At 44.8% G+C, this 27,710-nt stretch overlaps 1 protein-coding gene across 6 annotated transcripts in view; it reads right to left on the bottom strand.

Annotated features, from left to right (window-relative positions):
- Positions 1-11,991: 11,991 nt before the first annotated feature.
- Tex26 (testis expressed 26) overlaps positions 11,992-27,710 on the bottom strand; it is a 34,374-nt gene continuing 18,655 nt past the window's right edge. For 4 of the 6 annotated variants that reach the window (XM_040751401.1, XM_040751400.1, XM_040751404.1 and 1 more), the window contains 4 exons: positions 27,530-27,674; positions 22,070-22,246; positions 19,252-19,413; positions 11,992-12,595 (listed from right to left, as the gene is read on the bottom strand). In XM_040751401.1, coding sequence (XP_040607335.1) covers positions 12,420-12,595; positions 19,252-19,413; positions 22,070-22,246; positions 27,530-27,674 — 660 coding nt within the window. In that variant the 3' untranslated portion in view covers positions 11,992-12,419. Of the gene's footprint in view, positions 12,600-19,251; positions 19,414-22,069; positions 22,247-27,529; positions 27,675-27,710 lie in introns of all 6 variants that reach the window. The other 2 variants (XM_040751402.1, XM_040751403.1) reach the window with 1 other exon arrangement.

Genomic DNA, 27,710 nt, shown 5'->3' with positions numbered 1-27,710 from the left:
CAAATTCATGACCTCTTATTGTTACACACACACACACACACACACACACACACACACACACACACACACACACGCACACACCTGTTTAGTGTTACTCCATTTGGGATTGGATGACCTATCAGGGAGCGCATGGCTGGAGGACACAGATTCTCTCTCAGCAGCCATTGGATGCCTCTAACTCTTCACGTAGAGGTGGGGCACTTCACATAGAGACAGGGCATTTGTGAAACTCTCCCACTCTGTTCACACTGGCATGTCCACTGGTGTTGTCGTTATGCAGGTCCTGTTCGGGCAACCATACTGGTGAGATTTCGTGGGTATAGCTTTCCTGTCTTTCTGGAGGACACCATAGCTGCAGCTGCCCTGGACCCCCTGGCTCTTACAATGTTTCTGCCCCCTCATCTGCTCTTTTCCCCAGACATTTTAATATTAAGTCTACACACGTGTTCTTATCCGGGATAGGACTCTAATGTTAAGGTCAAGTTTGCTGGGGTGAACTTTTGTATAGATTTAGCCTGGCTTGCCACAAAAGCTGTGTTTCCCCTGTTTCTCAGAGAAAGGGTCTCCTGTCCAAAATCTGTTCTGTTCCAGGTAGGAAGATGACCATGGACTTTACTGACATTGTGTGTGTGTGTGTGTGTGTATGTGTCTATAATAGTGCTTTGATTAGCAATACTAATAAACTAGCTTTATATCTCTCCCATTTGTTTAAAGAGCTCCTTAGGGTGAGTTTATAAAAGCGTTATCGTGAACAGACTGCCAGACTACCAAGCAAAAAGAAAGTAGGTTAGAAAGTGGTGAGATCCCATTTATAAGCAACGTTTGACAAATTAGCTAACAGGGGCGGTGACTCTGCTTTCTCCGTCCCCATAGTAACCAGTACCACTTTGAAGTTGTCAACTAGCATTTTGTATGAGTGAGATTTTTCTAGGCTACTTTTTTCACTTAGCAAGATAGCGGGACCATTTCTGTATCCACATCAACCAAAACGAGCCCATGACTTGCCATTCTGAGGTTATGAACTGTACTGGTGACTTTCCTGTTGCTGTGACTAAAACACCACAAACCAAGGCAACTTGCAGAAAGGAGAATTTATTCTGACTTACAATTCCAGAGGGCAAGGATCCATGGTGGCTGAGTAGAGGCAGCAGGCAGTCAGAGCAGCTGAGACAAGGGGCTGACAGCCACACACACAAAGCACAGAGGACAGAGGAGTGGGACCAGAAATAGCCAGATTTAAACTCAAAGTCCACTCCCAAGGGAATCTCTAGTTCTAATAAGTCTTAATAATAAATGCCCAGGGTCAGATATAGGGTTAAATGCTGAAAGATCAGAGAGATACAGGAGCAAATCACAGCTACACCTCACCTCAACTTCCCAGCCAAAAAGACAGTGAGCTCCTGTCTCCTTCAACCCATGTTCCTATCTCCACCCAGCCATTTCACTTCCTGTCTGTCTGTACAGACCTCCAGACCTCTATGGTTAGCTGGTGGCTAGCTCCACCCTCTGATCTTCAAGCAAGCTTTATTTGCTAGAGTACAAACAAGATACCACCACACCCAAGTGACATACTTCCTCCAGCAAGGCCACATCTCCTGCACGTCCCCCAAACAGTGCCCCTAACTGGGGACCAAGTCCTCAAATATCTTAGCCTATGGGGGCCATTCTTATTTAAACTGCCACACTAACAACAGTCCTTGCTTGATGAACGGAAAGCTTTTTGACACTTTTCTTTCTGGTGATTTGATGAATGCAAATGATAAACTTTAGATGTAAAATTTCCATATATATGAGGAACTCATTAGGAAAATTAATGAAAGTACCATCTGGAACATACTTAAAGATGGTGTCTTAGAAGGACTGTCTTCAATAGTCCAATGTGGAAGAAAACAACACAGACGGAGACAAAGAAAGATGGCTGTGGGGAGGCACAGATACATGGGTGGGGGTGGGTGCACATGTAACGGTGGGGTAGAGACTGGAGTGATGAATCCTGGAACATCAGAAGCCAGAAGAAGCAGGATCTTAACTGACAAGCTCTGGAAGGACATCCCCATTGTGGTGGTTTAAGTAGGAATGGCCCCCATAGACTCATGTGTTTGAATCACTGGCCTGTGGGGACTGGCCCTATTAGGTAGTGTGCCCTTGATGGGATAGGTGTGGCCTTGTGGAGGAAGTGCGTCACTGTGGGGGTGGGCTTTGAGGTCTCCTATGCTCAAGCTATGCCCAGTGGGGCACACAGTTGCTTCTGCTGCCTGTGGATCAAGACGTAGAACTCTCAGCTACTTCTCCAGCACCATGTCTGCCTTCCCACCACCATGATGATAATAGGCTAAACCTCTGAAGCTATAAGGCAGCCAAAATTCAAACTAAATATTTTCCTTTATAAGAGTTGCCATGGTCATGGTGTTTCTTCACAGCACTAGAAACCCTAACTAAGACACCCTGCTAACACGTTAGTTTTTACTTCTAGTACCAAGTACTACAAGACTACATTTTTTCATTTGAATTTAAGCCATTTAGCTCCTACTACTTGGTTATACCCCTAGAAGACACACTGCAGCCATCATGAGGTCCCCCCCAATAGAGTTTGGTTCTTCTATTCCATATGGCAAATCTTTGCCTGTGTTTCCATGGAGGTGATGGTGATTGTTAAATTCTTATTGGTTTAGAAGACTTTTGTTATAGATAATGTAAATAGCTCATTGTATCTTTGTCTCTTTAACATCTTTTTTAAGAGTTTCTTTCTTTTTTAATTTTTTAAATCTTTATTTTATGTGCATTGGCACTGTGACTATAGGTGACGGATCCCCTGGAAATGGAGTTACAGACAGTTGTGAGCTGCCATGTGGGTGCTGAGATTGAACCTGGGTCCTCTGGAAGAGCAGTCAGTGCTCTTAACCACCACTCCAGTCCCGTCTCTTAAACATCTTATGGAAGAGATTTTTTTGGAGACTAAACATCTTTACATTTATTTTGACCATTGTGAAGGTTTTAAGTTTTAGAAAGACAAATTTAGTTGTCTCTTTAAGTTTCTGAATTTTGCTTAGAAAAGATTTCCTTAGTCCCAGACTTAAGAAAACAAACAATCAAAAAGAAATTCTTCAAGAAGTTGAATAATATTTTTCTTTTCTTTAAAAAACTGACATTTGGACAAAAAACAATGGCGGAATGGTGTGGCAAGGGCCACGAGAAGCAGGACTGGAGACTCAGTGGGGGCAATAGGTATGGGAGCTGTGTCCCACAAAGGAGTTTGTCGTTACAGAGTAGGACTGACCTTTGGGGTACAGGGAAGCTCAGGCTGGGCTGCTCCTATCTGTTGCCACCCGCTAGGGCTAGAACGGTGTAATCACTCTATCTGCAGGCTCTGCTCAAGGCATGGAGACTCTGCTGCTGTTGCCACTCCTGATGAGGCAAGAAGAGCATGGGACTGTGGCACTGCCCTAGGGCTGCAAACACAATGGTCGTGCCCTGCGTTCCAGCAGGGAGGCTGGCACCAAGGACAGGGTGGTGTACAGCAGCCTGGAGTTTGCGTAGGTCCTTCCCTCAGACACATGGCCCAACCACAGGATCACCCTGACTCTGATCACCAACAAGATATCCAAGATAAAGAAGAATGGTTCATTTTCTGGAATAAGTCTCCTCCAAAGACCTCCGTGGTCTGTGATGCTGCTGGAGGCCATGTTGATGTCCATGATCCATGTTGCCACAGCTGTTATGGACAAGGAAGTTTGTTTTGCAGCGGTATCGATGACTGCAGACTCATAGCTGAGAATGAGAGGCATGATTCTATTGAAGAGAGTCCTTAAAAGTTGTGATAAAGATGCTGATGTCTAGTTCCTCACAGCTGATAGGTTCTCACAAGGTGGAGAGAGGGCACACTCAGTTATCTTTAAGGGGTGGCCATGCTCCAGTGAATATGTGCTACACCAATTGGACTTCATGGTTTTTTTCTCCTTCTTTTTCTTTTTGGGGGTTGGCAGGGGATGCAAGGGTGGGAGGAATGGGAAGTGAGTGTGATGGGGTACATTGTATGAAATTCTCAAATAATTAAAAAATGTTATTCTGGGGAAAATTGACATTATATCACTATAAATAATAAGTATATTTATCATATATTATTATTCACCTATCTGGCATTTGTTTTTATTGACAAGTAATATAGAAGTAAATCTTTTCCCTGGAAAGGTTAGCTTTCAGATTATTAATTCAATAAGCCAGTTTCTATGCAGCTTTTTATTGGTACCTTTATTAAATATCAAGTTTACACACACACACACACACACACACACACAATTTATGTCTTTTTCTACACAATTTCTTGTTTCATTAGCCACATCTCTCCTTGCACCTGTAAGAGAGTTTTAAATGACTTTTAATACATTTTAGTGTTTATGAGGGAGATGCTATTTTCTATCACAAATCCTCTGACCTTCAAGTTACGTACCCTTTTCAAATGAGTTTTAAACTTTTTCTCTTTAAATTATGTGTACATACATGCAGCACCTGTGCAATGGCTATCACAGGAAATGTGTTGGAATGTTGAGGTCGATTCAGGAAGGCTGGCTTGTCTACTCTTCCTAAGATGGCAGGGGCCTCTTGTTTCCTCAATGCCGGCTTTGTGAACCTGAGTGCGCTTCAGGAAGCTTCCTCGAGTAGGCTCTGTACATTTCTATAGAAATGTTATTTATCTAATGGGCTTGTACATTTATGTATCTGTAGTGAAAATTAAATAAAAAGTGAAAAAGCATAAAAGTCACTTCACAATGAATTACTGAACGACAGACTCTCGTCATCGACCCGGGAAACAAACAAGCAACAAAAGCAAATCTGTGGAGGCTATGCTGCAACAGGCGCACCTGCAGTTTGGCTTCAAGAGTCTAGAGGAATCTCAGAGGGACACCCAAGGGACATTGCGATTCCAAAGTTTGTCCAAAATGTATGATAAAAGATAAAAGGCTTAAAGTCTTTTGTCACCCCGCCGCAGTTCCTGCTTGGATGTCTGGAGAGCTGGGAATAGTGTCATTTTTGAGTCACTCAGGAAGCTTAATTCCCTTCCCAAGGCAAGCAGAGCTGAGGAGACATGGCAGATGTCTGTGGGGAAGAGAAGATGCTTGTTTGCTGACCTAGGACAGGGACTGTAGACTCTGGAAAGAACCCAGCCAAACAATGGCTGTGGTCTTCACCCCAAAGCTGAGTTCTTTTTCCACCTCAGAATATTGAGATATGTGATGGTTTGAATAAAAATGGCCCCCATAGGCTCACGGGGAGTGGCACTATTAGGAGGTGTGACCATGTCAGAATAGGTGTGACCATGTCAGAGAAGGTGTGGCCTTGTTGGAGGAAGTGTGTCACTGGGGTGGGCTTTGAGGTTTCAGATGCTCAAGCCAGGTCCAGTGTCTCTCTCTCTTCCTGCTGCCTGCTGATCCTGATGTAGAACTCTCAGCTACGTCTCCAGCACCATATCTGCCTGCCTGCTGCCATGCTTTCTGCCATGGCAATGATGAACTAAACCTCTGAATTGCAAAGGATGCTTCATCCTACCACAGAGATACTTGCTCAGCAAACATCAGTACTGCTCTACTCACAACAGCCAAGAATAGGAAACAACCTAGATGTTCCTCAACAGAAGGATGGATAAAGAAAATGTACATTTACACAATGGAGTATTATTCAGCTGTTTAAAAAAAGATCTCATGAAATTTTCAGTCAACTGGATGAAACTAGGAAAAAAGTCATCCTGAATGAAGTATCCCAGACTCAGAAAGGCAAATATGATCTTACATGTAGATTTTAGCTCTTAAGTCAATGATAATAAGCTATAATCCATAGAACCAAAGAATAGAGTGAGGGACTGGAGGGAACGACAGGTCGATCTGGTTAGGAAAGGGAAATAGAATAAATATTTATGAATAGATGCAGTGGTGTCTAGAATGGGTAGATTGGTCAAAGGGAAAAGGGAGAAGATGGGAGGGAATGTGGGGAGAGAGAGCTAAAATTAAAGGTCATTTGAAGGGTAGTATGAAAATCGGATGCAGTAGAACACTCCTAAAGTATATGCATATATGGAGGAACTCTACATGAAATGGCCAAATACTGGGGGAGAGAGAGTCCCGGCTGACCTTCTCTTCTCACCAAATGAAGCTTCCAGTACAAGACTGGGTTATATCTAATTAAGCTGTTGGCCCAAGGGGCCCCATGGGAATCCCCAAACAGCCCAACCTGTTGTCAAGGCTATAGGTTGCTCTCCAGAAACTGATAGCAAGATCCCATTGCTGAAGACAACACCTACACAACTCACTGAACATGGGAATGTTGAACTGGTGCCTACATAGAGCCTTCAACTCTGCATTCCAGTGTCTTTTTTAACATCAAGGTACCCTGCACCCTAGCAAAAGAGATGTACCACTTGTAAATACCAAGCCAGCCACAAACCCTTTATCTACAATGATGTCCTGCTCACAAGAAATGCTAGTGCAATGGTGGCACCAAGCTTGTGGGAGTCACCAACCAATAACTAGACAGATTTATGGCCCAGTCCAACATTGCTGAGGTGACCAGGAACCTGAGATTAGATATCCCAGAGATCTAGGGCAAAACCAAATAATACTGGCCTGAAATAGAAAGGGAAAACATGTAGTGATAAAATGATTAATGACATTCTGCTATACTCATAGATCAGTGCCTTGCTCAGCCATCATCAGAGGAGTTTCCTCCTGCAGCAGATGGGAACGGATGCCGAGACCCACATCCAGACATCACATAGAGAGCGAGACACCTTGACACACTCATTTCTAGGTGGGATGTCTCCATGTCTCCATGAGATCCATCCCCCTCAGAGTTCAGAGAACCCTAGGGTACAGGATGCAGAAAGAGTGTAAGAGCCAGAAGGGATGGAGGATGCCGGGAGAGCATGACCTTCTAAATCAGCATGAGCAAAGCTCATGTGAACTCACAGAAACTGAAAACTGAATGCTCAGGGCCAGCACGGGTCTGCACCCGGCCTTCTGGGCTTGTATGATGGCTTTCAGTTTAGTGGCTTTAAGGGATTCCTGAGTGAGAGAAGAAATGGGTCTCTGACTCTTGTGCCTTCTCATAGGCTCTTTTCCTTCTGTTGTTTGTCTGGTCCACCTTTGATGTGACAGTTTTAGTTTTATCTTATTGTATTTTATTCTGTTAAATTAAAAAAGTGATAGAATGAATGTAAACCTAGACACTAGGGTAAAGGTTAACAACAGAACTGACATTTGTTCTAGCTACAAATAATTGTCATTATTTGATTACAATCTGGTGTGTTTTGGGGGGTATTACTGTGTTTCATTTTCTAGGTTTTGCTGTTGTATTGGACTTTGGGGTTGTTTTAGGAAAAAGAACTAAAAGTTGCTTGGATAGGGAGGAGAAGAGCATCTGGAGGACTGTGGGGAGGAAAAGAACAATCAAATAAATATATTTTTTTTGGTTTTTACAAGACAGGGTTTCTCTGTATTGTTTCGTAGGCTGTCGGTCCAGCCCGGCCTCGAACTCACAGAGATCCACCTGCCTCTGCCTCCCAAGCGCTGGGATTAAAGGAGTGCGCCACCACCACCCGGCAAATAAATCTAATTTTAAAACAGTAGAAGAAGAATTTGAAGATCAAGGAAGGAGGGTATTTGAGAAGGAATGGAGGATGGAGAATGAAGTGAGAAATGGTATAATTATATAACAATCTAAAAAACACAAGTAATTAAATATTCATTTTGCATGATTTGTTTAAAAAGAAAAAGAAAACCCTTTGAAAGCCAGTGGCTCCCTAAAGAATACCTGCTGCTAGGCGAGTTCACCGAAGGAGTGCTCCCATCTGAAAATATGAACTCCCCTCACTTTGTGTAGTGCTCACCTTCCTTTTGTACTGAGGGAGTGCTCCCATCTGAAAATATGAACTCCCCTCACTTTGTGTAGTGCTCACCTTCCTTTTGTACTGAAGGAGTGCTCCCATCTGAAAATATGAACTCCCCTCACTTTGTGTAGTGCTCACCTTCCTTTTGTACTGAGGGAGTGCTCCCATCTGAAAGTGTGTGCTCGCCTTCCTTTGTTGAAATCCTTACCCCAGGTGTCGGTGCTAAGAGATGAGGCCTTTGGGAGGTGGTTACAAATGGCTTTAGCGTCTTTATGAAATAGGTGCAAGGGAACAGGGAACCTTTTAGCCACACAACAAGGTGTCACGGGTGAGTTAGAAGCCAAGGCCTCAAAATGAACCAGCTGGTACCTCATCTTACATCCCCCAGGCTGTTTCCAAGGCTCAGTGTACAGTGCGGTTGGTTATAGCAGTCTCAACAGCCCAAGACACATAGCAACAACAAACATACATTCAGCCCTAACTTCTGAAGCTAACCCGTACTGACATGCCAGCTCCTAGGCACAAAAACTATCCCGGTCTCTCCCATCCTACACTACAAAAACTGGCTGCACGTAGAAATCAGCAGCAGGGAAAGGGCAGTTTTGTGGAAGTGAAGCCCTTTCCTGGCTCTGTGTTTTCCCTTGAAAGGGATGACAGGGACGCCTGGAGTTCAGCTGAACTGACCTGAAGTTTTGCAAGACCAGAAGGCCATTGTCACAGCAGTAAAGCTCCTTCCCATGGCATAAGGAAGGACTTGGGTGGGGGCTTCAGTGGCCTCCTCTGGTTTAGTTAGGGAGCTGCACACGAAGCTGCATTGACTGCTCTTCCTGAGGTCACCAGGCACCTGTTCTGAAGGTTTGTTTGAAGGTCTGGGTCTGCACACATCTTGTCGTGTGTTGTGTGGGGGCGTGAGGGTTTAGGTAAGAAAACCATGTGGTTTGAGGGCACAGCACTTTCCCTGTGTGAAAGAAGCAGGCTGTCGGTGTGACTGGAGACAAGAATAGCACACTGAGACCCAAAGCAGTCCACAGAGACACACAGACAAGGGACTGTTATTCCAATTTGACTGCTAATGTTTTAGATTTCTTTCTATTTTACATGTATGAGTGCTTTGCTTGTGTGTGTGTGTGTGTATGTGCACCACATGAGTGCAGTGCTGAAGGAGGCCAGAAGAGGGAGTTTGGGTTCCTGGAACTGGAGTTACAGATGACTGTGATCTGGCCTATGGGTGCTGGGAACTGAACCTTGGTCCTCTTCAAGAGTGGCCATTGCTATTAAACACTGAGCCAGCTCTTCAGCTGAAGATGTCAAATGTTTAATGAATTCTGATTAAAATGCTGACATCTCCAATGAAAACACAGACAACGTGTAATATCAAATGTAAGTCAGTAGAGCTGGAACTCACAGAAAAACAGGCGCAGACATGTTCACCATAAAAATTTATCAATAGAGCTGAATAACTCCTTTGAGGGCTGAACAGTAGATGATTCAGATAAGAAAAGAACCAGTGACCACAACAGACACCCAGCGAATGCCACTCCAACAGGAGTCAGCTAAACTGAATCACAAAGAGCAAAAATAAACCAGAGGAAAACACTCCACAATTGTGCAACAGCATCAAATGAAACATAAATGGAACAGGGAAGAAGACATGTTTGAAGACATGGTGGCTGAGAACTTTTCAAAGTTAATGGCAGACATCAACCATTGGCTTAGGAAGCTCAGAGGACAGCAAGCAGGATACATAACAGAGCTGGCCAAAGAGAGGAAACATTTTATAGCATGTTCAAAATATTGAAAACAAAAGATGGAAATTTAGAAGGGCAGCAAGAGAAAGCAGACTCATGGAGGAACCAAGGATTCCAGGACACTCTGTTTTGGAAATGAGACCAGCAATAGAACACTCAGTGGCTGAAAGAATAAAACCTGTTGGAAAAGAATTCTGTAGCTGGAAAAATTACCTTTCATGAACAAAGGAGAAATGGCATTTCTAGGCAAACACAAAGTGAGAGGGGACAGTTTGAAGCCTTTGGTGATGGAACTCAATAAGTAACCTTAAACTCACCCTGTCTTCTTGGTTAATACCACCACGGGAGGGTCTACCAGGAGGGAAAGCTATGGAAATGATAGGTACGAAATCTTCCAAAAGAGGAACATGATGCCAAACGAATTTAGATCTACAAACAGAGGGCTAGAAGGATGAAAAATGTAAGTACCATAAACACATAAACTACCTAACTTTGCTTTAAATTATCTGTCTAAAATTCACAGAAGCATATGTTTATACCCCATGCAAAAATAAAATGAACATAACATCGGCAAAAGGTCAAGGATTGGGGAATTGGGTACATACAGGTAAAGGACCTTCAAATGCTTTGGGGGAGATTTTTGGGACAAAATCTGCTTAATTCAAGATGTATACTGGAAAAACTGGGGCAACCAATAACTAGCTAAGTAACATAAACAATAAATTGACAGTGAAGGGGAAGATGATATAATAAAAAAGTAACCATGGGTCAACCTAAAGAAACATACAGAGGGAAAAAAGCATCAAAATCAGAATATAAACTGGACATGGTTGGCACAGGCCTTTAATCCCAGCACAGAAAAGGTAGAGGCAGAGACGGGAGCGGGGGTGAGGGCAGGAGCAGAGGTGGAGGCAGAGGCAGAGGCAGATGGATCTGTGAGTTCAAGGCCAACCTGGTCTACATACTGAGTTCTAGGTTGTGCTTGAACAGGTAAGGATTTGGAGTATTGCCCCCAGAGAAATACAAGGGAAGTTTTTCCTCCAAATGAGTGTAAATGAGAACATGGAGCTCATGGTGTATAGAAATAAAGGGTGCCAGAAGCAGCAATGTGTAACGGACCATATTGGCAAGATATAAAATGCCCATGGCTTTCATTTTAAACAGAGAAAGAAATCTCCAATAAAACGAATCCTAAACTAGCTCGGCATCTAAACTGGAGGGAATGGTGAGCTTGTGCTATGTGTGCAGGGGATGGAATTAGAGACAAAAAGCAAAATGGGAAAATAAATTTCTTCCTCAGTAAACAAGGGCAGAGGTAAGGAGCTAAAGGTACTGGGAATATAGGGATAACTTATACATACATTTGGGTGCAGAAATTTAAACTTAGTAATAACAATGTGTGAGAAAGGGTGAAAACAAAAAGTTGCATGCTTAAAAGGTAGAGGAAATCAGAAAAATTGAAGAGCAAGAAGGGCAAATGGACTGGGCGTTGGTGGCACACGCCTTTAATCCCAGCACTCGGGAGGCAGAGGCTGGAGGATCTCTGTGAGTTCAAGACCAGCCTGGTCTACAGAGCAAGTTCCAGGACAGCCTCCAAGCCACAGAGAAACCCTGCCTTGAAAAAACAAACAAACAAACAAACAAAAAAGGCAAAACTCAGGCAAAAATCCTTTCTAGATGGGACCTGAAAGCAAGCTACAAGTGAGGGCTGGAGAGATGGCTCAGTGGTTAGAGCACTGACTACTCTTGCAGAGGACCCAGGTTCCCAGCAACCTCATGGTGGCTCACAACCCCCTGTAACTCCAGTCCCAGGAGATCCCAGTGCCCTTTTCTGTTCTACAAGGCTACCAAGCACTCACGTGGTCACATTCATGTAAGCAGACAAAATATGCATGCACATAAAATTTACAAAGAAAGAAAATCAGACTCAAAGTTAAGGGAGGAAAGAATGTGTGGCAGGGATGTTCACTGAGTAGATGCAAAGAAAATAAAAGAAACAGATGAATGTGATGTTAGTAACAATTCAAATGCAATTCAATCTGAAGGCAAGAAGAACCAAGTTAGTCAGCAGAGGCGCTTTGCATAATCCTGCAGTCAAAAATAAAGCAGCAGCAGGGGCTGGAGAGATGGCTCAGCCGTTAAGAACACTGGCTGTTCTTGTAGAGGACCCTGATTCAGTCCCAAGTGCCCACAAGGAGGCTAGCAATTATCTATGACTCTAGTTCCAGGGGACCAAACGCCCCCTTCTGGTTTTCCAGGGTACTGCATGAATATGGAGCACGAATTATACATGCAGGTAAAACACCCATACACATAAAATAAAAACATATTTTCCTTAATGCAAAGACATTCCCAAAAATGCAGGGATTGACAAGACTATGTTTATTGTCTGATGTTTTAGTATTTTTTTCAGAACCTGACAGTTCAAGAATACAGTTGAGGCAACAATAAGGATTTCAGAACTACATATGTGGATTTTTCTCATAATACTCTTGTAAGATGTAATCATATGCTGGATTAACAATATACAGTGAATCTTTGGAGAATTCCCCAAAGTGAAGATTGTTTTTTTACAACATTCAAAATGGAATGGAAATGTCATTTAAATGTTTTCATTGTTGGGAAGTTGAAACTTCTCTGGAGACGAACTGAAACCAAAAACTATAAAAATAAAAAGAAGGAAACACGTGACATCAAAACCTCTGAGACACAGCTAAAGCCATGTCCAGGGGGTAATTTATAACTTTAACTAGTTTCATTTACAATCAGAACACGGCAGAACATACATATGCATGCTACCACAATGTACTTGGAGCAATCTCTCCTATGTGTCCTTGGTTGTTAGAAAATGACTGGGTTGAGCTGGGCACGTCCTTGCTCTCAGGGTCTCTTCGTGCGACTTTGGCTCCCTTTCTCACTTGTCCCCCCATCGATGTCATAATGAGAATGGATGAAGCGATCAAGAATTTGTCTGTCTGCCAATGAAGAAAAGCAGAGGTTTCCAACTGAAATATAAAACAGCTAAAATCCCAGAAGGAAAATATCTGGTAGGTTATTCACAAGTGTGATATGAAAGTATAATTTGTGGGTACTGGGTATGTGCAGAGTGCACAGTGCCCTAATTGTTCAGAGTGAATCAGCGCGCTCACCGGAAAGGACATGGGCTTGCGAGTAACAGACCCATAGTTCGGTTCTGTGCCAGCAAGTATTACTTAACCCACTTCTTTGTTCCTTGTCTGTGAATGCAGATCACCATACTTACCACGCACTGTGGGAAGGGCCAAGCACACCATGTGCAATGTCACGTGATAAATGAATATGTGACGTTAATTAGCAGTCTTATCTGCCTTTATGTGCTGCACAGCAACACACACTGGTGAGGAAAATCAAGATCTGCCCTGAACACTTGGTAGAATTCAAGGCTGTCTTCTTCCTGTCCAACGTGGAGTCCTAACTGTCTGCCTTTACGAAGTCCTTCAACCCCGCCTCCAGTTCCTGGGCTGTGAAATAGAGCCCTGAACACCTGCTAACTCCCTAGTCTGTAAAACTCTTCATTCCCATTGCCATGCAGCATTCATCCTCTTGGGTAGTGTCACAATGCCAGCTGAGAGACAGCTGTGTCTGTCTCTCTCTCCTCTCTCTCTCCTCTCCTCTCTCTCTCTCTCTCCTTCTGTGTGTGTGTGTGTGTGTGTGTGTGTGTGTGTGTCTATCAAACATAGCTAGCCCACCAAGGACCAATATACCTTATAAAACTTTTATGCAAATGAATTCAAAAATTTTAACTCTCCTACCTGATAAAACTTTGTTCATGGGAAAGCCCTGTCCTAGTCCCAGAACCTGATGTCTGGGAGAGGCTCACTCCTTCTCCCTTCATTTCCTTCATGGCACTTTACCGTCAAAAGTAGACCATGAGGTCAAACCTCAGCCAGAGAGGAACCACCAAGTTCCCCTTGTGTTAGAGATGAAAGACAGAGACCACTTTGGCCTCGGGTGCTTGCTAGCCCAGTTTGGGTCACAACCTACATTTTTTACAAAACAAATTGCTTTGCTGGGTGACTTTCACTTTGTTCTTGTGTCTCCTTGTGTGATAGCAGGGTTAGTCTTTTTCAACAGTGCGTGAATGTAGTTTGTGTTCTCTGCATTTGCATTTGCATTTATTTGTGAGTGATCCCTACTCTGTCCTATCCCTTCCTTGATTCCAGTACTTTTCAACTCAGGTGTGCCTCTCGTGGAACAAAATACATTGAATTTACATGCAATGTTTGTCAGTTGACTTTTGAACACGGATGAGCCATACTCATTTAGAGTTTATATCCATCATCTTGGAAGTCTAGATGCTTCCCAGTCAATACCGTTGACCCCAAGACAGCCAGCCTCTGGTCCCATTTCTTTCACCATGAGTGAGATTTGCCTGCTGCGGACCTTCAAATACATGGAAGCTCACCTTTAATGTTTGGATTTTTTTGTTGATGTTCCGCATCTTTGAGTTCATATATTTTGTTTCATGTGTTGGGAATGTGCTCCCTTTTATTGTCAAGTTGTTAAACTATCACATTTCATCCATTTTTTCCTGGTGATGGAGATGGGGCTATTTCCAGTTCTGGGATATTAAGGATGAAATTGCTATATTTTTGCACGAGCTCTTTTGTGGCTGAATACCTTCTTTTCTCAGGCCAGTGTCCAGAAGTGGAATTTCTGAGTCATGCTGCAGGCACATATTTAACTTTGTAAGATGCAATCAATGCTTTTCCCAGAGTGATTCTACTATTTGATAGTCCCCTGCATGTGGGGATTCTGTATGCTCTGTGTCACCCAGTCTGTTCCTTTTTCTGCTTGTCTGTAGTTTTGAAGTTTGTACTGAAGAATAGAAGCAACAAAATGCCCTTTCCATAATGAAGACATACATAGAGGGTAAATCAAAATGGGCACATATTAGCCAGAATAAGATGACCCAGTGTCCATCAAACTTGATGTCAGCCAACTGCTCAAAGGCCATTGTGCGTTGACTGTGGTTTGTGGTAGCTGATGTTGAATGACAACTTGACCTGATTCAGCCACACCTAGGACGAGTGGGGCACGGCTGTGGATTTGATGGGGTGCTTCCAGAGAAGATCAACTCACGGACCTGTGAGTAGGGGAGGCTGCCCTCAATGTGGGTGGTATCTTCCAAAGGATGACTTGGATACAAAGAAGTCTGGAGAGGAAGCAGCCAGCAGGTGCTAGCAAATGCCTCTCCCTGAGCCTGGGTGACTGTCTTGTTGCAGCCATCCTATGCTGACTTCCTTGTCCTTCCAGCATAGACTCCAAGACTCTCCAGAGAATGTCTGGACTTAATACGGTTCCTGATTGGGAATGCTGAGTAGGCACATCCTGGATTGGGCAGCCATCTTGTTTTCTGCTGTCTCCAGATGGTCATTGTTGGAACATCCAGCCCCTACCCTATATGGCAATCTAATAAATCCCCTTTTACACAAATATTCTACTGTTTCTGTTGTTCCAATACATGTCTTTATGCTGTTCCCTCTCCTGAAGCAGCCCTGTCACTCCTTGATATGAGGACTGTGTTGACCTGAGAACCTGTCTCTCATCTCCTGTGGATGTAGAGCTAATGGTACCTCACATAGGCTTTTCCTAGAATCAAAGATTTCTTTAGTGGTGGTAAATGTCTCTATAGATACGCCTCTGTCTTCCACCCTGGACAGTGAGTTTCCTGATAGGATGGGTTTATCTTTATCTTTGTGTTGTTAGCATGATAGACACACAATCAATGAAGTTTGCTGAGTGAGTGAATACATGTATTCTTTTAAAAATCATTTATGTTTATGGGTGTTCTGCCTGCATAGCTGTCTGGGTACCACAGTGCCCATAGAGGTCAGAATAGGGTGTCAGAGCTGCTGGAGCTGTGGGCTGCCAGATGGGTGATGGGAATTTAACTCAGATCCTTGAAGAGCAGCCAGTGTTCTCAACTACTGAGCCATCTTTCCAGCCCCAATCTATGTATTCTGAATTCTGAACTACGGGCTTGAGAGAAACACCTTATAAATTTTGTTGGTGAAAAAAAATACAGAGATAACCAGATTTCCGATAATTTTATCACTCAAGTGGGAAGAGAGTGGGCAGATGACAGGGTTTTACCAGCAGATAACATATGCAGGAACTGTCAGCTTCCACGTTGTTGGAATCAAACTCAAGGAGTAAAATAATTCTGAGCATAGATTGTCCACTAAAGAACACAGTTCAGGATTCTTGAGTTAGAAACCTGGGTTTAAGCATTCCTGCTGAAAATGCTCAAAATGTTCCAGATTTTCTTGGATTTGGGAATATGGGCATCTACATGGTGAGGTCTGTGGGAGACTGGATCCACGTCTGAACACAAAGTTTGCTCTGTTTCCTATGTGCCTCGCAGACACAAGCCTGGGATAACGTTGTGCAACATTTCCCACGTGCCTGTGCTTTAACTGTGACAGTTGGTGTGAAGTTGGGTGTAGAAGTTTTCACCTGTGGTCCCGTGGGTGCTCATAGGGTTTAGGATTTCACAAAGCAGTGGTGGCATGGACACAGAGGCCGCTTCAGTATCCCACTCTTCCTTCCTGGTCTGCTTTCTCCTCTACCCTTCCTCAGCCTGCCCGCTCAGCACCCAACTTGGTGTTACTTAGGGGGAAAGTCTAGTGCCCCACCCTCGCCATTTCTCTCTATCTCTTTCTCTCTGTGTGTCTCTCTGTGGGAGTCTCTGTGTTTGTGTCTCTTCCCTCCCTCCCTCCCTTCTTCCCTCCCTCCCTCCCTCCCTCCCTGCTTCCCTCCTTTCTTCCCTACTGTCTTTCTCTTTCCATCAAAATACCACTGCTCTGCTCTTCTGGTCCACAAAACTTTACTACTTACTTACGATAATCTAATCCCATGATTTAAGCTGAGTCGACAGTAAGTGAGCCTAAGACCTGTCTGGTCTCCCTGCTGAAATCCAGCTGAGCCCCGCTGTGAAAGTGCTGCCGACAGGCATTCTAGCCCATCATCCCTGACACTAGGTGACAGGACCTTTGCTGCATAAAAACTTTAAAGGGTCCTCCTGCGTGCCAGTGGCCCCCTAAGAGCCCCAGCGATGGGTGAGGGCATTAAAGTAGAGTTGGGGCAGAGTCACTTCTCCAGCAGCCCAGGGCATCGGGATACAACCAAAGCTCTGGGCCCTGTGCTTTCTGGTGTCAGTCCCCACTGCTGCCCTGGAGAACCAAGAAGAAACAAAAGCCTAACTTGCCCCAAGGCACCTGGTTGGTTTACCGGGAGGTCTAGGAGACGTAATACTGACTGGATGGACAATCTCACTGCCTGGAAAGTTCATCTTCCCTGGCAAAAACAGAGGTCAAGTTAACAGCACTTGGCAAAAGACCTTCTCCCCACCTCCCCGTCGACCCCAGCTCACTCCTAGGGAGCAAGGCCAAGCCTCAGATTGCATATGGAGAGGGAAACCAGATGTCTGGCCTGTGTGATGGCTGCATCTGGTGATCTCTGGACAGACATCAGCACCTTCTGAAGGAGGCAGAGTTCCTCCTTCTGTGGGCCCAGGGGATGTGGCTCTTAGAGGTAACACGAGCTCTTTGTAAATGCAGAGGGTGGTTTTATACAATTCTCACCAAAACTGGTGAAGAGAGTGGCCAGGCAGCCTGGCTTTGTTGGTGGACTCCTGTGTGTCTTAAGAGACTTGCGCAGCAGGGCTCCTGAAGGCTCTCAGTTCCTCCTGAAGAGACAGCCTGGCCTTCAGGCATCTGTTGAGAGGAATCAGGCTCCCAGGAGAAAACACACTCTCACTTGCATAGGAGGCAAAGCAGTTACTTAGCCTGTTTCTCTGATGCCCAACATTCAGGCACTCATTTCTTCTTCTTGGTGTGTGTGTGTGTGTTTTCCAGTCTTAAAAGCATTTGAAAGGCTAGAGCAGTGGCTCAGTGGGAAAACCCACTTACTTTGCAAGCATAATGACCTGAGTTTGAATTCCTACTGTCCACATGAAAAAACCACCCATGGTTTCAAGTGCCTATAATCCCCGCACAAGGAAGCAAAGAAAAATGGCTCCCAAGGAACAAGATGGTCAGCCAAACAGGGAGCTCCTGATCCAGAGAGGAAGAGCAAGCTGGAAAGTGAAGGAGGAAAACCTCTGGTGCCCATGGCCTCCTTCTGCTTCCCTGTGTGCACACCCAGTGGGGCTTCAGTCTCGTTTGGAGTAGGCGATCTGGGTGGCAGAGGGGAGAGTCAGTTTTGGAGTTAACTCTTTGACAGGGGAGGGGTGGAGGCTGGGACAGCTGAGGAGCGGTGATTAGTGATGGAGGGGACACTAAGGGGGTGAGGTGGAGGGGTCCCAATTAAGAGTGAGCAAACTGGGAGCCACCTGCAGCACACTGATGACAGAAAAGGGAGGAGTTGGTCCCGCCTTGCCCTGTGCACAAACTTGGGTGCAGGAGGTATCTCTTAGGAACGTGAAAATACCAGACCTTCTTCCTATGTTTCTTTTACACTAGTGTGTTGTCTAGTGGACACAGCGCATTGTGGCGTGGCAATTCGCCTTATGTGGATATTCACGCCTACACTGGGTTGTGAGCTCGCACGCGTGTGCGCGTGTGCACACACTCACACACACACACACACACACACCAGGCTGCTGACAGGCAACTCTGGGAAGGACTGCTTCCTGTTCCCAGACTTCTTCGTTTCCTCCGTGACATTTTATACTTTCTCAGGTGACTGGACATCCCAGGGCTGGTCCAATAAGCTTGTTACCTGGAATAACTCTACCCTGTCCTGAGATGGTACTTGCTTTTTGAGGGTGTGAAATATGCGGATTCTTGTATGTAAACAGCCTGTCACTAAAGAAATACAACCAAACGGGAAATAAAGCATAAACAAAATACAACAAAACTGTGAGATGTACAAAAGACAACCGGAGGAAAGGGAAGTCATCCCCGTGCACACAGGGCAACCACCCGTAAGGTGAGACCGGACACACGAGGCGGCGTAGAGCAATGTGAAGAACAAAGTCCCCAGCGTGCCTTTTAGGAAAACAGGCTTCCGATGATCAAGGTTTGCACGGCACTATGGAACTTTTTTTTTTTAAGTAGTCATGGTGGTTTGAAAGAAAATGGCCTCCATAGGCCTATGAGGAGTGGCACTATTAGGAGGTGTGGCCTTGCTGGAGTAGGTGTGGTCTTGTTGGAGGAAGTGTGTTACTGGGGGAAGACTTTGAGGTTTCAGATGCTCAAACCAGGCCTAGTGTAGTTCACTGTCTCCTCCTGCTGCCTGCGGATCAAGGTGTAGAACTCTCAGATCCTCCTCCAGCGCTGCGTCTGCCTGCTCCCCGCCATGATGGTAATGGACTAAACTTCTAAACTTTAAGCCAGCCCCAATTAAATGTTTTCTTTTAAAAGAGTTTCTGTGGTCATGGTATCTCTTCACAGCAATAAAACCCTAAGATAGTAGTCTGTGTCTGTTTGTTTGTTTGTTCTTTTGGGGAGTTTTGTTTTGTTTTGTTTTTATAGTCAATACCAGTGGTTAAAATGGGAACCGTGTATTAGTAATGAGAACAGCATTAAAAAAGGCATTCACTATGCTGGTGAATATATGAAGTGGAAACTTGAGACCTCTTACCTTTGTAGGAAACATTTTGCAGGTACTTCTGGATTTGGGAGGGAGTGAATGAGTCTAAGATCATCAAGAAGTCCAGGCAGGCTTTCCCGTAGTCACTCTCATATGTGGTCTGCTTCTTAGTGCGCTCCTGATTCCGTATATAGCTATGCAGCACAGAGGGCACTGCAGCGACACAGGGACAGTGGCACAGGTTGTCAGTAAGCCATCATGCCCACACCCTTGTTTGGACACACCCCTCACACCGAGCCCTGCCTGGAGCCTACTCAGCATCCTTACTGGATGCTACCTAGTCATTCTACCAGTGACCAGGGGCTGTGCCAAGCTGTTGCCACAGTGATGCTGGGAGTAGGAGAGATGAGAGACATGGCCCAGTGAGGCACCATTTTCGGAAAATCTGTTCTTTTTTAAAAAAGGTTTTATTTATTTATCATGTATACAGTGTTCTGTCTGCATGTATGCTTGCATGCCAGAAGAGGGCACCAGATCTCATTACAGATGGGTGTGAGCCACCATGTGGATGCTAGGAACTGAACTCAGGTCCTCTGGGAGAGCAGTCAGTGCTCTTAATCTCTGAGCCATCTCTCCAGCCCATGAGTTCTGCTCTTAACACTGTGTAATGTTTGCTATTTGCTTAATGATAAACAGACTTTGTAAACATTTCATTTTCCCTCAGGACATCCCCGAGCATCCTCAGAGGGGCACACGAAGAGACTCATTGCCGGTGACTTACGAAGGCTTGGGACGAGCACTTTAGAAGAAGGGTGACATTTGCAGCAAGTGTGCACTGTCCATTCAGACTAGAAGAAGTCAGAGGGGCTGGCAACTCCAGCCCCTCATATTTGATATGAACTAATATTAGATTAATGTAGCCTCTGAGATTTTTAGAGCAATAATAACATCATGTTTTAAAAATGATTTTTTTACAAGTGGTCCAACACAAACACCTTAAATACTGTCCTCAGCCCCAGACGTCCTCCTTTTGAGGGACCAAATGTGAGGAACAGGCTGGACCACAGATTTCAGGCCTTCCCAAGAGAAGAGCATCAGGATCTGAGAACTGCTTTAACTAAGAAAGAACACTGAGGTTCTACCCCCATGGTTCTCAGAATTCTTCTATTCTGTGATTTCCTTAGCGTAGAAAATGGCTGCTCATTAACCTCCGTAGAAGAAACAGAATCAGCAGGTACACACTTAGGAAGGAATCTCCTGATTGTGAGACGTTCCAGGGATTGGAATATCAGACAGTGAGGGCTGTACCTTCGAGAGTGAAACATTGCTCTGGGTATATAAGCAGGGACAGTGTCAGTCCTCAGCAAAGGCGCTCACCCCTCAGTGAAATTCACACAGAACTCAAAGCTCTAGACTGGGAGTCGGTGTTCTCCTTTCCATCATGTGGGTCTGGGGTATTGAACTTAGGTCACCAGGCTTGGCTGCAAGCACCTTTAGCTGCTGAGCCATCTCAACAACCCATCAAGTTATTTTTTTTTTTAATGAATGGCTTAGAGGTTGCCCAGCAACGGAATTCTTAAAAACATTCCTAACAAAAGCGATAGGAATCAGAATCATGAAAGAACTCTCCCTAGGACAGAGTGAGAACTAAATCTGAAAATGCTATGGTTGCATCATAAGAAAAGGCTAAGTGGTTGACAAGTTGGAAGTGACTCCCCCTAATCTGTCATTGTAGGGCATCTCCCTACTCCAACCACTGCTCCACCCATCCAGAGTGCCATCAACTTAAGGCATAAGCTGGAAGTCTTCTGCGATTCAGTTTCCTTGCCCTAAGACTGAGAACTACAGCATCATGGACACTCTGCAAAGCCATGATCAAAAGATCAAAACTGGCTGCCAGGGCCTTCTGTGTCAGTCTTGGAGCAGAGAAGGTGATGTCAAGCCATAGCAGAAACTGCTGTTTTTAAAAACAAAAAACAAAAACAAAACAAAACAAACAAACAAAAACAACAACAACCAAAAAAAAAAAAAAACAACTTTGCAAACTCGTTCAGGGCTCAGGCTTTGGTGGACCCAAAGGTGGGAACCAAAGATGGAGAAGCAGCAGTGAGAGACATCAGTCAGGAGCCAGGTAGAGAGGGCCAGAGTAAGAAGAGGTGGGAGATGTCCAATCACAATGTATGTACAATTTCCACTGGTTCTGCACACTGAATGCCAGAGCAGACGGAAAATCCCAGGTACAGGGACTGGAGAGATGGCTCAGTGGTTAAGAGTGCTAGTTGCTCTTGCAGAGGACCCAGATTCAGTTTCCAGCACCAACACTGTGCCTCACAACCATCTGTGACTCCAGTGCCAGGGGATCCAATGTCCTCTTCTGGTCTCCCCAGACACACATGTGCTACACAGATACACATGCAGGTAAAACACCATACGCATTTGTAATAAGTTCCAGCTCCCTGCTGGAGAGATGGCTCAGAGGTTAAGAGCACTGACTGCTCTTTCAGAGGACCCGAGTTCAAGTCCCAGCAGCCACATGGTGGCTGACAGTCATCTATAATGAGATCTGGTGCCCTCTTCTGGTGTCCAAGCACATATGCAGGCAGAACACTGTATCTGCAATAAATAAATAAACAAACAAATAAATAAATAAATGTGTGTGCTATAAAAAAACTCCAGCTCCTACTTTCCTCACGCCCTGTGCTTTGGTCTTTTTGCCAATAGACAATATTAGAGACGAACCCATGCCCCTCCTTGTCAGTTAATAATAAAACTCTTTTCAAAAGTCAGAGCCATAACATTGGCTTCTGTGTGTCAGACCGTGAGCCCTGGTGAGTTGTTATGCATTTGTAATCCCTACAGGCCTCCTTACCTAGACCCTGGGAAGCAACAGGCAAAGTTGAGTAGCATCCGTATTTGAAACTAAAATCCTGCAGTTCAGGAATCTTGGCTGGAACTTGGTAATGGTGCCGAAATTCAGTGTCCAGAGGCCGGGGAAGGTACGATTTCCAGTCCTGGGACATGGGAAACCTTTTCATGGTCTTCTTAGCTGGGGTGAGAAGGGAAGGCAATGATTACCCCTTGTGAACTGTTTCCGAGTGGCCTGTCACTGCATCTTGCTTTGGCCAGTGGCTTCCAACTCGCAGTTAAAAGTGACTCTTCTCGAGGTTAGAGGTATAGTCTGTGTACTCTGTGAGTGCTTCAACCAAGGAACCATTTCCACTCTCAGACAAGAGAGAGTATATGCTTCACTGACCGCTGTTGTTTTTGTTGCTGTTTGTTTTGTTTTTTACTCTTTGCTCTTTTGAAGGGGTCTGCCACCCAGCTCCGAAATAAATACATGGAATCTTATTCTTACTTATGAATGCCAGGCCTTAGCTCGGCTTGTTGCTAGCCAGCTTTTCTTAAATTATCCCATCTAGCTTTTGCCTCTGGGCTGTTACCTTTCTATATACCTTTCTCTACTTCTTACTCCGTGGCTTCTGTGTTGCTAGGTGGCTGGTTCTGGAGTCCTCCTCTTCTCCTTTCAGTCCTAGATTTCTCTCCCCAGATTTCTCCTCCTATTTATCCTCTCTGCCTGTCAGCCCCTCCTATCCTTTCTCCTGCCCAGCTATTGGTCATTCAGCTCTTTATTAGGCCAATCAGGTGTTTTAGACAGGCAAAGTAACCCAGCTTCACAGAGTTAAACAAATGCATCATAAAAGACATCTGTGACTCTGGTGCCAGAGAATCCCATGCCCTCTTCTGGTCTCCTCAGGCACACATGTGCTACACAGACACACATGCAAGTAAAACACCATACACATTAAAAAAATGTTCCAGATCCTACTTCCCTCACATCTTTGCATCATTAAACAAACATTGCACAGCATAGACAAATGTAACACATCTTCAACTAATATTCCACAGCAGACCATAAGCAGTTTTTGAATGGCTAGACACTCAGTATGATGCTGGGAACAGAAACCAGTGGTGAACCTGCTGGGGACTTCCTAGGCCTTTGTGAGACAAACCAGAGGAAGAGGTTCAGGATTTGGTCAGAGTTGCCATGTGAAGCAGGGTTCTCAATCTGAATGCTGTAATCAGTGAATACTTTTATTTTTTGTGTGATTACATGCAAGTATTCATTATCTGCTGTAGATCACAATTCAGGTTTAACTGGACAGCCTGTTGCTTTTATTTGTTGAAACTGGCAGTCCTAGATGGAGTGGGAGATGTCATTCCACTGTCGGGAACTAGTTAAAGTTTGTCCCTTCCTGACAGAAGGTTGAGGGACACCATTGTCCCTAATGAACAATAACATTATTATTTCTTCAAAACATTTCCACTAAAATCCTCTGCAGCATAGATTCATTCTTTCTCAGTCCCATGTATGTATTGTCTGGGTTCCTGCTACTTGGCCCCTTGAGGCCATTCTCAGAGGGCAGGTTGTGTTTACAAAGCAACCTCACAAAGCCAGAAACTCTTCTTCCCTGTAAAGTTCCACAGTCCACCTCCCTCCTGGATTTCTTTTCTTTGGTAACTGTGACACCATTACCAGTAAGTCATACTAACCCCACCCCCAAGATGATGGCTCCCATTAAGACCAACACAAATTCCTGGCACATTCCATATTTTGGGTTCCATGGTATAATAGTGATCACATCTGTTTTACATGCCAAAGGTCCTAGGTTCAAGCCCCAGTGGAATCGTGATTTAAAAAAATGTTTCTAGGCCAGGTGTGAGTCCAGGCTGGTCTATACAGTGAGTTATAGGCTAGCCACGGTTACATAGTGAGATCTCATCTCAAAATCAAAACGAAGTAAGGCTCTGCATAAAGACACAATATGAAATTATATAGAAGACCATTCAAAATCATCAGCACCAGAAACACATGAACCAGAAACAGGGAATTAATTTTGCTGTCTTCACTCGCTGTTCTAATTCTTCAAAGCCAACTTCTCCAAGCCTGATTGTGAAAACAGCCACTTTTTAACCCCACTCCTCTTCATTCACTGTAATTTCTCAGTGAACCCTCAAAAGCTTAAAGTGTTAAAGAAATTAATGCGCACTACCATACCATTATGTGGTGCATCCTGCAAAAGTTGTTATAATGGAAACACGCATACACAAATGAGAGACAGAGAGAGAGAGAGAGAGAGAGATCCAAAGTTTAGAAGTAGAGAGGCTTCCAGGGCAGAAATGAAGCCAAAGCCTAGACTTAGATGGCGGCAGATCAAAAGCGAAGAGCTGCGGAGGAGGGAAGCCAGAGCGTGTAGACAGCAGGCAGCGTCAGGAGTCTGGCAAACCTGTGGGACAGGCAGCTGAGTAGCCTCCCCATGAGTGTGGGGGTCACTGGGGAGAACCACAGAGAGGGGGCAAGGACCAGATGACACAAATCACAGTCACATCAATTGAGGCATTAGCTTTCATTTTGAGGGTAATAGGAGCCCCCAAAGGGTTTTATGCCGGGTTGACATGGACTTGTACGCCAATGAACCTACTGCGACACACAAAGGATGAGAGGTAGGCAAGAGGCCATCTAAAGAGAGATACTGGCACCCAGAACCAAGACAGGCTGTGAGGAGGGGGAGGATCAGACAGAATAAGAGGCGTGAGAGAGTTTGCCTGCATGTGGGGCAGCCGTGATTGGCCTGCCATGAACAGACTAGAAACGCACACCTTTCAAAAGAACACAGATCTGAGTGCTCTTCTATGGCCCTGATGTCCGCCTGCACCTAACACTGTCCTTTGTTCTTCCACCCACCCAGCTCCAAAATAGTGTTTTTCATATGTTCTGTCAATCAGCAAGTGTTTCCCAAGCTCCTTCTAGCTGCTAAGCCCTCTGCTGGCCTTGAGTGAACAAGGGCCTCTGGAGAGGGGTCTTCCATGGAATATGAAAGATTAAAACAACAACAAAAACCATGATAAGTGGGGCTGGGAAGACAGCTAAACTGTTAGGAGTTCTTTCTGTTCTTGCAGAAGACCCAAGTTGGTTCCTAGCACCATGTCAAATGACTCCCAACCGCCCGTAATGCCAGATCCAGGAATCCAACATCTCTAGCCTCTAAGGACACCAAGGCCTTCAGCAGATGTAGTCCCTGTTTCTAAAGACATCAAGGCCTTCAGATGTAGCCCCTGTATCTGGGACCTCTGACCTCTAGCACCACAAGCCAAACTGATTTATAAATTACTCATTGTGCTAGCCAGTCATCATAACTCTGACCCAATCCCTAACAACAACAATTTGCAGGAGAAAGGACTTATTTGGGGCCACAGTTTCAGAGATTTTGGGTTATGGTTGGGCCTTGGCAGAGAGGACATGGTAGAGCCAAGATTCTCACCCCAAAGCAGCCAGGAAACAGAGAAAGATGAAGAAGAGTCCAGACAAGATCTGTCTTTCCAAGGTCCATCCCCATTGTCCCTACTTCAGTTGCCTCTCAAAATAGTGCCTCCTGCTGGAGCCTGAGCCTTCAACACGTGAACTGTGAGGATATGCATAGTTGCCGGGGCCTCCAGCCATCAACCAGATGAGGCTGCCTCACATACTCACAGAAAAGACACGACTCAATCCTCATAGAGAGTACGTGACTATGGACTACCCTGCTACCTCTGCTAAATTCCAGAAACAGGCCTGCAGCTTAATTAGCAGTTAAAGATTAGCTCAACAGAAATCCCCCAAGTCCACGAGAAGATAGACTTGGACAATAGGGAAAGATTGAGACAGATAAAGTAAGGACCTACGGTCAGGTTACCTAGCAACACAGGAGGTTCTACCCCTGACCTTTTGCCCTGACAGCTTCCTTGAAGCTGCCCCTCCTCGCTTCCTCCTCCAAACCCTTAAATATACCTTGGAAAGATTAAAATCCTGTCACCTTGATCAGATACCTGTCTTGGTGTTCTTTCTCATATCCCCTGCTCCCCATCTTTCTCCTAGGTGTCCACCAGTCCCCACGTTGAATGTCCTGTGGGTCGGGGCACATAGTCAACAATGCCCAGACAGCAGTATTCTGCTACAGCAGAAAACACAGACATTCCCCCTTTTAAGAAAAAGAACTAACACAAGTATCACTTTATTGTAATGAATTCATAGATAAAAAACATCACACAGATGGACTGGTGTAGCCACTCAAATACATGCCCGGTCTCAAGACATTTTCTTAGCTCACAGTTTATTCTCTGCAAAGTCAAGTCAAAGAGCCTGTGTACTTAGGACTTGGAAGAAGATGCACGGAATGATGAATTGGGAAAAGAGTGATGATGGGGGAAGTCCTTCTGTGTATACGTCTCTTACTGGTTAATGAATAAAGCACTGTTAACCAATAGGGAAGCAAGATAGGTGGGACTAGGAGTTGAGGATGATTCTGGGAAATGTAGTCAAGAGTGGAGAGTCAACATATGATCGGGGTGGGGGGGAGAGAACGAAAGTCTGGTGTTCTCTGTAAGATAAGACCTTATAAAAATATGTGTTACTAATTTTGGGTTAATAATTAAGTCAGAGTTAGCTATTAAGAAACCATAACAAATGACCAACAGCTTCATAATTAATATAGTGTCTTGTGTGTTATTTGGGGGCTGAGACAGCAGCGTGACCTAAGCGGCTGGCAGGAAGAATAGGCTTTACAGAGGGAGGCTACCAAAAGCCCTCACACCAGCCTGGAAGACTTCAAACATTTCCCCCCTCCCTGTCCAGCCTTGTTCTGGGAATTCCAGCAGTCCCATGCTCAGCCCTCTAGTTCTACAAACACCCTCGTCAAAACACGCCCAGTCACTCACTGAAACTAACCATAAGCTAAAAAGGCATGACTCTACATGGCTAATTTTTCATCAACTACTGGGTCTGAGAAGGAGTGTCTGTTTTTCTTTTTCCTTTTCCCCTCTCCCTTCTTTTCTCCTCCTCTCATCTTTTCCCATTTCCCTTCTCCTTTCTTTTCTCCTTGCTTTGTGTATTGAGACAGGACCTTGTTACACATGTCAAGCTGACCTTGAATTCCAGTCCTCTTCCCTTGCTTCCAAAGGTGTGGGTGCAGGCATTCACAACAATTCCTAGCTATTGGGAATCTTTTCAGGCCTCTAGACTCCCTGGGATAGATGTGCATAGCAACACACGTTTACTTATTTGCCTGTTTAAACTGCAGTGCTAAAGATCAAAAATGCTACCACTGAGCTGTGTTCCAGCCACTTACCCTTCTTGCAAAGGACACCTTTCTATAACTGACTGACCTTGTTTGTAAAAGTCTGTGTGCCACACTAGCTTGGGGGTTCCTGAAAGAGAAAGACTACCTCCGTGCCACTTAGCACCACTGGGGCAGTACCAGGCACACACCCAGGGAAAGGAGGAATACCTGCTCACCTTGAGCCACATCCACGAAGTCCCTCTTGGTGTGCGAAACAAACTGATTTGCTATCGCTTCCCGGACTTTTTCCATGGACGGAATGGTTACCCAAGGGAGGGGTTGGGTTTCTTCCCCTTTGGGGAGTGTCCACTGAAAGAATTCCTGTCAATGCAAGCACGGTTTTAGTAAGAAAGGCTC

This window comes from Mesocricetus auratus, unplaced genomic scaffold (assembly GCF_017639785.1).
Source record: "Mesocricetus auratus isolate SY011 unplaced genomic scaffold, BCM_Maur_2.0 Super-Scaffold_100008, whole genome shotgun sequence".
Taxonomy (NCBI): domain Eukaryota; kingdom Metazoa; phylum Chordata; class Mammalia; order Rodentia; family Cricetidae; genus Mesocricetus; species Mesocricetus auratus.
This window is presented reverse-complemented; position numbering and strand designations above follow the sequence as displayed.